This window comes from Camelus ferus, chromosome 1 (assembly GCF_009834535.1).
Source record: "Camelus ferus isolate YT-003-E chromosome 1, BCGSAC_Cfer_1.0, whole genome shotgun sequence".
Lineage (NCBI taxonomy): Eukaryota > Metazoa > Chordata > Mammalia > Artiodactyla > Camelidae > Camelus > Camelus ferus.
In genome coordinates this window covers 109,735,036-109,751,345 of record NC_045696.1, presented here as the reverse complement: position 1 = coordinate 109,751,345, position 16,310 = coordinate 109,735,036, and the positions used below count along the sequence as shown (strand labels likewise).

The 16,310-nt window shown below is 44.2% G+C and overlaps 1 protein-coding gene and 1 long non-coding RNA gene across 2 annotated transcripts in view; one reads left to right on the top strand and one right to left on the bottom strand.

Moving 5' to 3' along the window:
- Positions 1–215: 215 nt before the first annotated feature.
- On the bottom strand, positions 216–3,137 carry LOC116666137. The gene is made up of 2 exons (XR_004322991.1): positions 2,985–3,137; positions 216–2,802 (listed from the first exon to the last, which is right to left on the bottom strand). It is a non-coding gene; the product is annotated as an uncharacterized LOC116666137 (long non-coding RNA).
- A 69-nt stretch (positions 3,138–3,206) lies between these two features.
- LOC102515239 (inhibitor of carbonic anhydrase-like) overlaps positions 3,207–16,310 on the top strand; it is a 36,360-nt gene continuing 23,256 nt past the window's right edge. Inside the window, exons 1-6 of the mRNA XM_006179715.3 lie at positions 3,207–3,362; positions 8,918–9,090; positions 12,419–12,527; positions 13,362–13,520; positions 14,790–14,937; positions 15,924–15,979. Coding sequence (XP_006179777.1) covers positions 3,320–3,362; positions 8,918–9,090; positions 12,419–12,527; positions 13,362–13,520; positions 14,790–14,937; positions 15,924–15,979 — 688 coding nt within the window. The 5' untranslated portion in view covers positions 3,207–3,319. The remainder of the gene's footprint in view (positions 3,363–8,917; positions 9,091–12,418; positions 12,528–13,361; positions 13,521–14,789; positions 14,938–15,923; positions 15,980–16,310) is intronic.

Here is a 16,310-nt window from a genome sequence, read left to right as displayed (position 1 = left end):
GGCATGCACTCTCCCACTGAGCTATAGCCACTCCCCTCCTGCCCTAGCAGCAGTTTCTAAAGCTGAACATAGGCATATGCTGTGATCTAGAAATTGTTCCCTTTTGTATAGAATCAACAGAAACGCATACACATGTCACCAACAGATATGTACAAGATTTTTTCACAGCAGTAATTACTTCATAATAGCCTCAAATTGAAAAAAAAAACACCAAATGTCCATCAATAGTCATTGATATATTCACCATTGGAATACTACACAGCCGTGAACATGAACAAATTACAATATGTGAAACAGCATGGTCGACTTTCACAAATATTATTTTTAGACAAAGAACCAAGACAGAAAACAGTGTTTACATTATTATTCCATTTGCATAAAATACAAAAACAGGTGAAACTCAACTACAGTGTTCAAAATCAGAATAATGGGTACTTTTGATCACTGGTGACTCTAAGAGGGAAGAGGGGGCTTCTAGGGTGCTGGCAATATTCCCTTTCTCTGAGTGTGGGTTACATGGGTGTGTTCATGGTATGTCAATCCACTGGCCGTACACTTGATTTGTACACTTTCTATATGTAAGTTCAATAAAAGTTTCACTTTAAAACTATACATATTCCCTTTTCTCTAGATTAAAAAGAGGAAATGCTATTTTCATTATTGAAATTCTAAAGGTCAAAGGATTCCTCGAGTGGAAGGAGAGGTGGAAGTTGCTGAGAGTCTGACTCAGAGTCTCTGGCCTGTTAGTGTCTTCAGCATGGGTGGGTGCAGCAGGTGGTCTTCAGGACAATGTCCCCATCACAGTAGACCCAGAGTAAGGGTTTACCCCTTAGTAGTCTCTGAGGCAAACCCCATGCCGGAGACCCCCTGATGAGTGTCTCACCAAGGGCAGGACTTGTTCATCCTTTCCTGTGAGATGATGTTCAGGAGGGATTGCTGGTCTAAAGATTGCTTTAGTCTCTGACTAGAAATATGCTAGCTATTTCCAGCTCACAAGGAGATGGGGTGTGGTCATCACGGACCCTGCCAGCCTCTCTGCTCAGCACGGATCCCGGGTAAACTGAGGCCCTTAAGCCTTTCTCAGTGTGCTCCACCTGGCCTCACTCCAAAGTCCAGAGGATCACCTCAGAAGCTGACCAGATGTGAAAGTTCCCCTCCTCACTCCACCCTGTCATCTGGCACATAGAGAGGGATAATGTATGTTTCCTGAGTTGAAAACTCAACTCAGTTGGCTGGAGGTGGTGTGAAAGGGAAGAGGAATCTCCCCCACTGGTTGTCCAAGGATGGTGATGTCTGCAAGATGCAGAAGGAAGTGGATACTGTTTAATCTGAGGTGTGTGTTTGTGTGTATGTATGTGTATTTCAGGGAAATGGAGGAGAGGCCAGGTTTGTGTATCATAGTCTCGTGCTCTCAACTTTGTGACTTCCATGATTTACAGCCTCTTCTCACTCCCAGGACTATCTCTGGCCTCAGTGGAGGGCAGGGTTAGTCTCTGGCAGAGGGAAGAACTTTTCATAGTCTTGGTAGGAGCTGAAACAAACAACAGTATTTCCTTAACAAAGATTCACCCTTTGCACACAAGGAGAGTGGGCAGAATAAGAGCTATGGTGGGCTAAAATAATAAGGCAGACTGTTTAAATTCAATTGTAATACATTCTTACATTCTTAAGGCCAAATGCCGAGGCTGCTTTATTAGACGAGTCTTGGTTTGCAGTTTGAATTATTATATTGCCAGTCCCAAAACTTCATTTGATAGAAAGCCTATTTAAAATGTATTCAGGGCAGACGACTTGAACAAGAGGGCATCTAAATAGCCAATAAGCATATAGAAAGGTGCTCAACCTCATAAGTCATCAGAGAAACTCAAAATTATAGTGCAAAACCACCAACACTCCCAGGAAAACAGCAAAAACGTGGAACAATCAAACTCTCCTACTTTTAAAGTGGGAGTAAAAATTGGTTCAACCGCTGGGGGAAACTGGCCGTATCTATCAGAGTTGAACATGTACCTACTTTATAAGCAAGCAATTACTCTTCCTGGAAAATAAAATACCCTGCAGAAATACATACATATGTGCAGGAAAAGACGTGTGCCAGAATGTTCACAGTAGCACTCACAATAAGAGCCCAAACTGGAAACTACTGTCATTAACAGGAAAGATAAATAGCATGTCCTGCAGACACAGTATGGGGTCATATGCGACACCAACATTGCCTGAAGGCCAACTATACACAGCAACATAGATGAATCTTACAAATATAGGCTCAAGTGAAAGAAGACAGATTTGTACATATTGTGTGATTCAATATCTATGTTAAAAAAAAATCAGCAGAATTAGTCAATGTTGCTAGAAGTCAAGATAATGAATGTCTTTGTGGGGAGATGGAAGGTAACTGGAAGACGGGCATCCCAGCTCTGTTAACGTTGTTTCTTGATGTGGGTACTTTTTATACACACATGTGCTCATTTGGTGATAATTCATTAAATTGTATTCTCAGGATATGTGAAGTTTTATGTATGTTTATTATACTCCAAGAAAAAGTTCTTAAAACTCTATCTAAATTCAGAAGATTTCCCCCAGGCAGAGGTCACAGACTTCAGGGAGACTGGGCTGCGGGCTGCGGGCTGCAGGCTGCAGGGGTGGGTAGAAGCCACCCTCTCGGTTTAGCGCTTCGCCTGACCTCAGCATGCTGCAGAAGGTTGCAGGGGACCGTGTCACGGAGGTGGGGGCCCGGAGAGTTTGCAGGAGGGACTCGGAGTGGATAACTGAGCTGCTTTCGGAGGAGGAGTCTGAGGATCCCTGAAAATTGTGTTTAAAACGTAGTGTATACGTGTGCACATGCTTTCCTGGGGAAAGGGTCCACCGTTTTCACCTTGCCGACCTCCCCTCAGTCCCGAGGAGTCTGTGTTCAGTACATCTAAGAGTTGCTTGTCTACATGAATGTCTGGGGGGATCAGGGAACCTACCTTCTAGTAACTAACCTGGGGCCCAGGCGGTCACTCTGGTCTCCGGTCTCAGTTTCTCTCTCTGTGGAGTAAGGCAGTCAGCCCAGCGGGCTCCTGGGTTGCTGCGGCTGGTACCTCCGGGGTGCGCACCCCTGGCCCGCGAGCGGAGATCCAGCTCAGGGCGCTGGGCATAGGGAGCAGCCGCGGGTGGGCGGGCAAGTGGCCCGGGGGAGGAGTGGGGGTGTGGCGAGCGCGATCCACCCGGAAGGGAGGGCGAACCCTTGGGAGGAGGCGGAGCCGCCCCGTCGCGGGCAGGTAAAACTGGCTGAGGTCCTGGAAGCCGGGTGGCTGTCGTGTGCCCGCAGCGGAGAATGAGGCTCGCCATCTGTGTCCTGCTGTGCGCGGGGTCGCTGGGTGAGTACGCACGGGGAGCCGGGTGGGGGCCGGCCCTCCAGGTTAGGGACAGGATGCTAGCCAAGGGTCAGCCATCGCAGGATACTGCACTGCCTGATCTAAGAGACCTCAAAGCAGCCCAGCGCCTGGCTGGCCACAAAGTGCCTTCCGCCTGCCGCGGCATCCTTGCACCTGACAAACTTTCGCCCTTGCAGAAACCGGTAGCCTAGAGCAGGGGTTCACAAACTAGAACCAGCCGGCCAAATTCCGCCTGCTGCCTGACGTACAGCCCGATAAGCTAAGAATGGTTTGTACATCTTTATATGGATGAAAGAGAATAAAAAAGACTAGTTGACACACGAAAATTGCATGAAATTCGAATGTCAGCATCGATAAATAGAATTTTTTTTTGCAACAGCATCATGCTGATTCAGGTAAGCATTGTCCATGGCTGCTTTCAGGCTTTAAGCGCAGGGTTAAGTAATTGCCACAGAGATTGTGTGTGTCCTACAAATCTAGTAATTGACCAGCTAGTCCGTTACAGAAAAAGTTCATGACCCCTAGCCTAGAGGTTGTTGAACCAGTTCACAGCGGAGGAAACAAGGTCAAGGAGAATTCCAGGGCTCATGGATTATTACTAAGAAGGGGAAGGGGGCACACGGCATGTCAGGTATGTAACTAAAAAGATCTTTTCTGCTCTAAACTGTACAATGCTTCCCATCCCTACCACAAACCAGGGAGGTGAGGGAATACAGGGGAGAAACAATCAGCCTAGAATGGGATCCACCCACCACTCAGTGCCGTGTGACTCTGGGTGATCCCTTGCCCCCTCTGAGCTAATTTCCTCAGTTCTGTAGAAATTGCTTTTTCACAACAAATACGCAGTTGTTGTGAAAGTGAAATGAGGTTAGGTACCTAAGGACACAGCTCTAAATACAGGTGAGTTATCACTAGAAAAAAATCCTGCACATAAACATGAGGGGCCCCTTCCTGTGTTGGGGGTCAGCAGAGCTCTTGGCTGGGTAGCTGTAAGGAAGACAATGGTGAAAAGTTACCGAGATGCAGGAGGACAGTCCTCCCTGGCTTAACAACTGGGTTTGTCCAGCCCTGGCTTAGGCAAGTCTCAGGCTGTCAGAGCATTTCTGGGATAGGGCATCTATCATGGGGGAAGGGGTAGTCTAGGCAGGGCAGAAGGAGAAGGCAGGAAGGGCGAGGAGTGCTTGTGGTGGACCCTCCCTGGCCCAGTGCTGCCACCTAGGGCTACACAGGGAGCTGGCCTGGGGCTGGGGCAGGCTGGCAAGGTAGCTATAGCTGTGGTCCCGCTACCTCACAGGAAATCCAAAGTACAGCCCCCTTGGTCTCTCCCTCATTGTTCCTGAACAGGGCTTGTGGTGTTTGTTCTTCCTCCATCCCCTCTCTTGGCAGTGTCAGATACTGACCAAAAGTTCATTTTCCCAGTCAATTCTGTGTTTACAAACCAGAGGCAGGAGCTGCCTCTCCCCCAGCATTGCCCCCCTCCCCCAACATTCCGTTCCTCTTGGCTGCTGGACAAGGCTGCAGTCCAGGACGTGCCTTCTTCAAAGCTCAGTGTTCTCTGCCAACAAAAACTTTTCTGGTGGCAAATGACAGATATGCAACCAAACTAGTTTAAACTCAAAAGGCCAAAGGAGAGGGAATGGTTATTAGTAGGCCTTGCAAGAGCCAAGAATCAGGGGCTCAGAACATCCTCCACCTTAGCCGCCACCTACTTTCTCTGCCTCTTGCTCTTCTGGGGAAGAGATTTCTCCATGTAGTGAACATGTGGCCATCAGCAGCTTTTCCCTTCCAGGATCAGATTGAAATATTCACTATGGGCTCTGATTGCCCATATATATATATGTGTGTGTGTTATATATATATATATATATACGTATGTATGTGTATATATATATATGTATATACGTATGTATGTATATATAAAGTATATATATATAACACGCACACACATATATATACTTTATCTTTTTAAGTTTTTATTTAAAAAAATTTTAGTGGCGGTCCTGGGGATTGAACCCAGGACCCCGTGCATGCTAAGCTTGCCCTCTACAGCACTGAGCGATACCCTCCCCACAATCGCCCCTTCTTGAAATCCTCCCACTGTCAGGTGGAGTTATTGATGGCTGGCTTCGTTTAGGTTACTTTACTCCACCGACCCTTATCTTGCTTGCACACACTCTCGTTCTTTGTCTTTTTAAAATCATTTTTATTGATGTATAACTTACATATAATAAAATGCCCTCCTTTAAGTATACATACAGTTCAGTGAATTTTGACAAATATATCTACCCATGTAACTACTGCCACAATCACGATATAGAACATTACCATCACTCCCAATCTGTTCCCTACCCCTTCCCAGTCATTCCCATTTTTTCCCCAGTTTTGGTAAGTTTTGCCTTTTCTAGGACTTCACATAAATGGAATCATACAGTACATAGTCTTTTGTGTCTGGATTTTTTTTCACTCAGCATAATTGTCTAGGGGTTCATCCACATTGTTGTGGTATCAAAGTTGACTCCTTTTTATTGCTGAGTAGTATGCTGTGGTGTGGCTTTACCACAGTTTGTTATCTATGCATTTGTTAGTGGATGTTGAGGTTGACTGCAGTTTGGGCGTTTTACGACTAAAGCTGCTATGAATGTTAGTGTACAAGTCTTTGGGTGGGCATATGTTTTCATTTCTTTTGAATAAACATCTGAGAGTGGTATCCTGGGTCAAAATGGTAAGTGTATGTTTACCTTGTTAAGAAAATGTCAAACTTTTCTGATTAGTTGTACCATTTTACATTCCCACCAGCAATATGAGAATTTCAGATGCTGGACATCCTGCCAACACTTGGTGTTGTCAGTATGTTCACATTTAGCCATTCTAGTAGGTGTGTTGTGGCATCTCACTATGGTTTTAAATTGCATTTCTCTGATGAGTAATAATATTGAACATTTTTTCCTGTTTTTATTGGCCACTTGTATATCTTCTTTAATAAAGTATCTGTTCAAATATTTCAATATTTTTTCAATTGGATTATTTGACTTATTATTGAGTTTAAAAAGCCCTTTATTTATTCTGGATACAAGCCCTTGGTCAAATAGATGTATTATAATTGTTTTCTTCAAGCTTGTAGCTTAATTTTCCATTTTCCAAAAGATATATTTTGAAGAGCAGCTGTTTTACATTTCAATCAGGTTCACCTACCTATTTTTATTTTTTTTGTTTTTATGTTTTGTGTCCTCTCTAAAAATGGAATTGGCTATCCCTAAAGTCTCAATATTTTCCTCTCTGTTTTACTTTAGAAGTTTTAGAGCCTCAGTTTTTATGTTTTAGTCTACGGTACATTTTTAGTTAATTTTTATATATGGTGTAAAGTAAGAGTTGAGATTTACTTTTCTCATGGGGATATCCAGTTATTCTAGGACTTGTTTTTGAAAAGAATATCCTTTCGCCTCCTGAATTACCTTTGCAGCTTTGTTGAAAATGTACTGACCTTTATGTGGGTCAATTTCTAGACTCTGTGTTCTGTTTCATTGAGCTCTGTGTCTCTTCTTGTGCCAATAGCACTCTGCCTTGGTTACTGTCAGTTTGTAGTAAGTTTTGAAGGTAGTATAAATCTTACAATTCTATTGTTGTTTAGTTCCCTGTTTTCGTACCATGTGTTTGTCAAGACTTTAGCTTTTCCTCAACAATGTAAACGTCATTCACCCTATTTTATACTCACACTTCTAAAATACATGGGAAGTGCCAAAGCTACAATCGTAATCATCTGAACATAAGCACAGGTGACTGAAAATGCAGACTTTCCAAAACGCTTTCCCAGTAAGTGCTTACCTTTGAGAAAGGAAAAAAAAAAAACTGCAGTTGTATACAGTAGCTCTTTGGTATAGGATTCTCTCTGAGGAAATTTATCTCCTGCCCCATTCCTTTTGATATTTCTTGCTTACAGATAGTTCAAAGGCAGTACAGATTTTGGAGTCAAATAGAGCTGAGTGTTTCAAATATTAGCTTCATCTCTCATTATTTGATGCCTCTGACAGTTTTTTGTTGTTGTTTGCTTTTTTTGTTTAGTCTCATCTACAAAATTGGAACACCAATATTCAACTGGCAGAACACTTGTGGACGTTAGAAGAGGGCCATGTACCTCGCCCACTCCCTGACATGCGAGGCCTCCTCAAAAATCACTAGTTGAGATTTGCAGATACTAACTACTATATATAAAATAGATAAACAACAAGTTTATACTGTACAGCACAGGGAACTTTATTCAGTATCTGTAGTAACTTATAATGAAAAAGAATAGAGGCACGGGGAACTATATTTACTATCTTATAGTAACTGAAAGAGAATATGAAAACAAATATATGTATGTTCCTATTAAAAACAAGAAAGAAAAAGAATATGAAAGTGAACATACGTAGGTACATGTATGACTGAACTATTGTGCCGTACACCTGAAATTGACACAACAGTGTAGACTGACTGTACTTCAAATTAAAAAAAAAAAAAGAAAAAAAATTGCTGGCTGTTAATGCTGTCACCTTCACCTTCTAGATTTCATCTAAGATAACATTTTGCTCAAATACCCTAGATTTGTAAGCAGCATGTTGCCTTTGTAATATTCTCGACACTAGTTACTGCAGCTTAAAGCACCAGTGAAATAAACAGCCTCTGATTTTAATGCCTGGGCAGTTATCACCATGGAAGGTTAGAGTATCCAATGTCAAGATAAAGACTAAGTCACTAGGCCCACAGCTTCCTTCTCATAATGTTTTTTTTTTCTTTAGAGGTAAATTCACTAACATAAAATTAATCATTTAAAAGAGTACAATTCGGTGGTATTTAGTACAGTCACAGTGTTAGGTAACTACCACCTCTATCTAATTCCAATGCAATTTCATCTCCCCAAGAGAAAACCCAGTACCCATAAGCAGTCAGTACCCATCCTCCTGTCCCCCAGCCCCTGGCCACCACCAAGTTTCTTTTTGTCTCTATGGATTTACCTATTACAGATACTTCCTATAAATGGAATCATATAACGTGTGGCCTTTTATGTCTGACTTCTTTTGTTTAACGTAATATTTTCAAGCCTTACCAATGTTGTAGCATGTAGCAGTACTTTATTCTTTTTATGGTAGAATACATTTCGTTGTACAGACATATTATATTTTGTTTGTCAGTTCATCCACTGATGTATATTTGGGTTGTTTCCACCTTTTTTGACTGTGGTGAATAGTGCTGCTGTGAATATTTGTATATATGTATTGGAGTACCTGTTTTTGATTCTTTTGGATCTATACTTAGGAGTAGAATTTCTGGGTCATATGGTAATTCTATATTTAGCTTTTGGGGGATGCTTTTAGCTTTTTTTCTCCACAGGGAAAGGTACAATCAGAGAAATGGGACCTGAGAATTTATGTGAGCCAGGCAGCCAATCCAATTTTTGTCTACCCCTCTCAGCCAACCCTGGACCTTGTCTTTAACTTCTTCTTCCAGCAGAGAAAGGTGGGTGCGGTGGGTCCCTTACACTCCTGCCCTCTCTCCCCCAGGGCTGTGTTTGGCTGTTTTTGAGAAAACTGTGAGATGGTGCGTTGTCTCAAGTTCTGAGTCCGAGAAGTGCTCCCATTTCCGTGGTGTTACGAGCAAACTCATTCCATTGGAAGGTGCTCATATCACCTGTATAAAGAGAGACTCTTACCTTGCCTGCCTCAGGGCCATTGAGGTAAGTCACTGCTGCCTAGAGAGAATGGAAGGAAATCAATACTTTCTTCTTTTTCTGCACATGTTATTGTTTATGGCTTCAGAACAATTTTCTCCCCACAGGAACTAGACCGTGCTTTAGAGGAGAAAGAAATAAGCTAGAGACCTGAAAGTACAGAGAGCGGGTGTAGACAAAAACATAGGTGTTCAACATTCATTAGTAGTGAAAACAACAATAATAATAATTAAACAACTGGTAGAGGAGGACTCAGTGAAAATGCCCATGGTAAAGCAGAGCCAGACCTGCACTGGAAGGGAAATCTACAAATACTGAGAAACAAACAAGAAGCTCTAGTATCACTATTATTACTTAATACTGTTTTTGGAATTTCCCAGTAATGCAGTAAGATATAAAATGCCTATGAGTCGGAAACAAACAAAATACCAATATTTTCCAGACAATTTCATGCTTAGAAAGTACAGTGGAATCAAGAGAGATGTTTATTAGTGAAAAAATTAGTTTGGTAAAGGATAAATATATCACAATTAATGTTATTTTCGTATATGAACAATCACTAGTTGGACAAAAATAGCCCCAAATTGTGATCTCATTTACATTAAAAATGATATACAGGAAAATGTTTCAGGAAAAAAAAATCACATGAGAGATCTGCAAGATTGTCATGAATATAAAACAAAAGTCTGGGGCAAGTGAAAAATATTTATTAACAAATTAAAACATATGCCATATTCCTAGATAGGAAGACTAAACATCATATATTTGCATAGTCTTCCAAAGTTAATTCCTAAAATTAACATAATTTTCATCAAAAATATATTATAATTTTAAAAGTTATTAAAATAGTTTTTAAATTCTTAAGAAAATGCATGGATGAGAATATAAAATAGTATGAAAAATAAAATTGCCAGGGGAGTGACTGAGGCCTGCCTGGAACTATAACATACTGATTGATTGAATGATTGATTTTAATGGAGGTACTGGGTATTGAACTCGGGACCTCATGCATGCTAAGCACACACTCTACCACTGACTTATACACCTCCTCTCATAACGTATTCAAATAAATGTTACAAAGAACAGCGTCCTTGGACAGATGGAGCAAACTTAGATGTCTTGGATGTTTGGAAATCCGTCCATCTCTCTAATTATCTACAAGATATGATGTAGATGGAGACTATGATAAATGTCCAACCTTAGGGCCCTTGAGCCTGAGGTTTAATTTTATGTAAGACATGTGGATTTAGACAGGTATGTAAGATAAGGCAATCTTTCTAAACCAATGGTTGAGAAAGGATTTTTTAGTTGGACAAGGTAGCCATTTAGAAATAAAATCAAGTGAGATTTTTAATCCATTTACCAAAATGAATTCCTAGTTTGACTCAAGTTTACTAATATAGATGGATATAACAAGATAAATCACAAAATTAGGCAACTTTGGAGATGGAAAAATTTTAAATCTCTGAAAAAAAAAATTTTTAAAGCCCTAAGCATACAGAAAAATATATACACATCAGCTATGACAAAACAGCATAGTGTAAAAGCTATATAAAGATGTTTAAATTTATAAGAATAACAAGCTATAAACAAACTACTCACAGAAATTGCAACTAATAGATGATATAAACAAGGAAGGAAAAATGTTCATCCTTTTTAATAATCGAAGAGATGCAAATTAATCCATCCTTAAAGTCACAGTTTATAATTAGTTATGTAATAATATTTCTTAAATGATAGTGTTTCTTTCTGGTAGTTTTGGATAAAATTGGTATGAATTTCTCTTGGCACTGTAAGTTAGAAATTTCGACATCATTTCTGGGAGACACTTTGGAAGTATTCAGTAAAGGTCATAAAGAGGCATACAAACTTTGATTTAAGTATTTTTCTCTAATTCATTCCAATATGTACATGTATGTGTGCACATGTATGGAGAGAATTGATTTGTTACAGGAATCTGACCTTATGCAACTGTGGGAGCTGGTTAAGCAGCCTCTGTAAGACTGTTGTCTTTGCATCTGATAGTGGAACTGGAGGAAGACATAGTCAGGAGGGAAGATGTATATAAAGCAGGGTAGAGTGAGAACCAGAGCCAGAGCCCCTGGGGATGGACTGAAACCCATGTCAATTCTTGTTGCTTCTGACCTTGATGGTGCTCACGAGGCCTTGTGGTCTTCTTGTCCTTTTACCTTTATACTAAATCCCTCCTTTTCTTAAGTTGGTTTCTGATATATGCATCTAATAGGGTACTAACTTTATATACATACATACACATATATGAATAACTATTGTAAAATATGCATAAGAAAAAATGGGATGGGAAAAGAGAAGCAAATATATAGAAACAATATTAAATTTATAAAAAGCTAAATTACTTTAAATGTCAGTTAATACATGAATAAAAAGCATTATTTACAATAGTCAAGATATGGAAGCAACCTAAGTGGCCATCAGTATGAATGAATAAAGGAGCAATGGTGTATATATACAACAGAATATTACTCAGCCATAAAAATGAAATCTTGCCATTTGTGACAACAATGACAAACCTTGAAGGTATTATGCTAAGTGAAATAACTCAGACAGAGAAAGACAAATACTGTATGATTTCACTGATATGTGGGATCTAAAAAACAAAACAAATGAACAAATAGAACAGAACAGAAACAGAGTCATAGATACAGAGAACAAACAGGTGGTTGCCAGAGGGGAGGCAGATAGGAGGAAGAAAGAAATAGGTGAAGGAGATTAGGAGGTACAAACTTCTAGCTGCAAGAAACAAACAAACAAAAGTTTTCCGTGATGGTGAGGGAAATGATCCACCCTCATTTTTTAGAAGAGGCTGTGAGTTTACTGCTTCTCACAGGAAGGAAGGAAACCTTAGCTGACAGATCCTTGGAGAGGGAATCCAGATTCAAGAGTGCAAAACATGACTTCTTATGGATGGAAATATTCTATAGTTCATTCACTCACTTATCCAGAGGCATTTATTGAACATCTACTTGCAGTAGCTGCTAGGATTCAAGAGGCTAAACCCACACAGCAGTAATATCCCCGCCTTGGCAGAGCTTGCATTCCAAAGGGGAGAACAAGCAATAAACGAAAAAGGTTTGTCAGGTGGTTGATAAAGGCTCAGGAGAAAAACAGAAGGCTTCCAGCATTTGCAAGGTGGTAGCTTAAAGAGCGTGGTTGGGGAAAGGCTCACTGAGAAGGCTTTCGAGCCTACACGAGGGAGGCGGAGGAGGTCTGAGCCATGCAGGTATCTATGTGGCAAGTGTCCCCAGCAGAGGGTTAGGTGAGGGGCTACATTCATGTCTGGTCTCTTCTCTTTCAGGCAAAACAGGCAGATGCTGTGACCGTCGAAGGCAGTTTGCTGATTCAGGAAGGCCTGGCCACCTATAACCTGAAGCCCATTGTGGCAGAATTCTATGGGTCAAAAGATGGTGCGTCCTCCGTGGGGACCCAGGTCTCTGTTCTGACACAGCAGCCACGGGTGGAGGCAGGGGCTTTGTCAGCATTATACTTGCAGGGAACAAAGTTGCTGGAGCTCTCTGGAACGTGAGAGGCTGTCCCCTCCGCTGACCCATGGAGGCTGGGATCTTGGTTCTCCCTGGGAAGCTGTGAACATTATACATCCTGATGGGAAAGCCGCTGGTGCTGCTGATTGAGAGGCGGACGCACTCTCCAGAGTCCACCACCCACCCAGTGGAGTTGCACCAATGGGAGGCCCGTCTTCAGAGACACACAGGCCCGACAGCCTCTTCCCTGTGCCAAGTGCCCCTCAGGTGCCGTAGAACATCGGCCTGTGAATGTTGCGAGGAGAGGTTTTGGAGAGTCAAAGAATGGGGTTTTGCCTCCTGCCATACTTGTCCATGAGTGTCACCAGTGTGTGTGAGCATACCCTGCTTCCAGCTGAGCCCAACTTGCAGGGCCCTGGCAGAATCCTGGGGGTGGCCCAGGTACCTTCACCTTCGTGTCTGGGCTGCAGATAGAGAAGCAGAGAAGGGAGAAAAGTCCTTGGGGAGAAACAGTAACAGCAGAATGACCAGGAGCTGCAGGCTCTGTAATGACTGATGTGAAAAAGGATTAAAGTTTATTGCCTTAAAAAGGAACAGTTTTCTTTCTCCTGTCGAGTAAAGGCCATTCCCTTTCCTTTTATGCCCACTTACCAGGAGATGTTGCAGGTCCTAGTATCTCCCCAAATTCCTCATTGTACACACAGTCGGTGCAATGATGTGGCCTCTTCCTTTGGTCCTTCTTTCTCTGCTCCTTTGCAGATCCACAGACCCACCATTATGTCGTAGCTGTGGTGAAGAAGGGCAGCAACCTCCAGCTGGGCCAGCTGCAAGGCAGGAAGACCTGCCACACGGGCCTGGGATGGTCTGCTGGGTGGAACACCCTCATTAGGGGATCTCCCTCTGACTCCCTGGAAGCAGGTAAGCTGGCCGGGCGGGGTGCCTTCTGTCTCCTACTCCAGTTGCCCACATGGATTGTACTGGAGCCTTACCATCACCGTCAGGTGTACACCTTTCATAAGCTCCAACATGGGGTGAGGACAGCCTGCTGTAAACGTGCTCCTGGCTGGGTCTGCTGCACCCGTGACCCTCGGGGACTGCCAGCTGTGTTTTTCCTTCTCTCAGCAGAGATGCCCCTGTCTCTAGGCACCTGACAACCCCCCATTCACAGTAATCCCAGTTTGGCTTGACCAGGGCAATCGTGGCGACGCAGAGGGGAAACTCCTTTCCAGCTGCCCAGGAAAGCTCACTAGGGATGAGCGCCGCGCCGCCCGCAGTTGGGCCTCGGTGCCCTGGGTGGGGGCTTGGAATGAAGGCGAGAGGGGATGAGCAGACAGAGCTATGCTTTTTGTGTACTCCAGTCTCTTGTTCCGTTATGATGAGCCAAGGTGAGCCTGGGGTGCCTTTTCAGCCCCTGAAAGTTGACAGCCAACTTTTCTGCACTCTGCAAAAGCGTGTCTTTCTGAGCCCTGCCAGCCTTGCTGCATCCATGTTTCTCCTGGGTTAGGGGCTGCTGGGGTTAGGGGGTGCTGCAGCCTGGCCACAGCTCTGGCCAGGTTTGCCCTTTCTTGGGGGTCCCGCTTGGCTCCAGTATCAGACATTGCTGGACATCTGTCTGGGTGGTCATGAGGCGGCTGTTGGCAGCCCCTCACCCCCACCAGGTAAGCTATCTCCCAACCCCTGCCCATAAATTCTAGAAGAAGGATCCCGTGAGCCACGCAGGCCCCGGATCGGAAGAGCAGAGGGGTGGGTGAGACCCTGTCCTGAGACTGGGGCTACTGGGGGTTCCTGCGAGTTTAAAGTTCTGTCTGCCCCCGCCCCCCCCGCCCCAGGGCCTCCGTATTGCTGATTTGACCAGGTGGGTGGCTGGGATGGCAGCTTGGTTCAGTGTAGTTCGCAGTTCTCGGGTCCTGCAGTGGACAGGCTGGGAAACACCTCGTGGGCTAGAGCCCTTGGCCCATGGTGACTGCGATGCCCGAACCCACAGGGACCTGGGCCACCTGTGCCCTCGGGCCCAGGCACTGTCCACCGCCACTACACAGTGGCTTCCCCAGGACAGTCCTGCGGCATGTGCAGACTCCTGGGCTCTCACACAGGGCCGCTCACGCACACGTGCACACACACACCCAGAGGCCCCCAGGGGCCATGCCGGCTCACGCCCTGAGGTCCTTCTGTCTCTGTGTTGAGCAGCAATGTCCAATTTCTTCGAGGCCAGCTGCATGCCCTGTATGAATCAGACAGCTTTCCCCAAGCTGTGTCAACTTTGTGCGGGGAAAGGGACGGACAAGTGCGCCTGCAACTCCGACGAACCGTACTTTGGCTACTCAGGTGCCTTCAGGTGAGTGGGACCCCTTGCTCCTCCTCCTCACTTGATGGTGGGGAAACTAAGGCCAGGGAGTGAACAGGGCCTGCCCTAGACACTAGAGCATCACCGTGAAGCCCAGGGTCCTGAGTGCCTCCCACAGCCTGCCCTCACTCCTGACCAGCCTAAGGAGCAGCCTTGTGTTGGGGAGCCCCCTTGTTTCCCCAGAGTCCAGGGTCTGGGCCAGGGAGGTCCTTGGTTCCACCAACACAGGCTTGGGTTCCTGGCCCGGCCAAAGGCCAGGACCTCCCCCGGCCCTTTTTTCTCCCTGAACATCTCCCGGTGTCAGGGTTTCCCCCCTTCCCCCTCTTCCTCTAAGCCCCCTACAAGCAGGCACCTCTTTATAGTCCACACATTGTAAGAGAAATAGCTCCCGCTCCGAGCCACAGCAAAGCTGGCCAGGAGTCCAAGGCTATCTAGAGTGGTTGTCCTCTATGTAAAAGACTTTAAATCTTTATGTTTTAAAAATCTGAATAGATAAACAACAAGGACCTACTGTGTAGCACAGGGAACTATATTCAGTATCTTGTAATAACCTATAACGGAAAAGTATCTGAAAAACAATATATGTGTGTGTAGGTATAACTGAATCACTTTGCTGTACACCTGAAACTAACACAACATTGTGAATCAAGCATACTTCAATTTAAAAAAAAAATCTGTTGCTTTAGGCTGCCTTTGAAGAGGGAGGTGAGGTCCCTCTTTGACACCGTCCCTCCCCAGAGTAGCCTGGGATGTGCCTTATGGGGCTCCTGCCTGCTTCAGACCTGGGCTTGGCTCTGGGGTTTCAAAGACCCTTCAGACAGGGCCATCGCCTCTGTGAGGACAGACGGAAGCGCGGGAAACTGTGGGCGAAGTCCTTTGTGCCGGTGGCCAGGGCAGAGCCTCCGTGGGGGGCTACGAGGGGAGGGGTGAGGCTGTGTTGTGGGCAGTGGCCTGACTACAGCTGTCCTGTCCCTCAGGTGTCTGCAGGACGGTGCGGGGGACGTGAGCTTCGTGAGGCACATGACTGTGTTCGGTAAGGGCTGTGCGCCACGCCCCGGCCAGGGGACCTGGTTCTCTCCCCAGAGTTTCCTTATGTCTAGAGATGGTGATGGCAAGATCTTTAATGAAATAGGAGAGTTTCTGTCTAAAAAGCGTTTCTGTTATTCGTACTTTGTTTAGTGCTCAGTTTGTTCAGTCTGTAAATCTACTAAACAAATTTTGTGAACATTTAAACATTACTCACCACCAGTTTTCATAATCAAATTCTTAGTTACTGAAACACCAATTTCAGATCTAATCACATTCTCCTGAATGCTTCATTATAAACAGCTCCTAAATGCTTTAATCCCCTTAAGCAAATAATT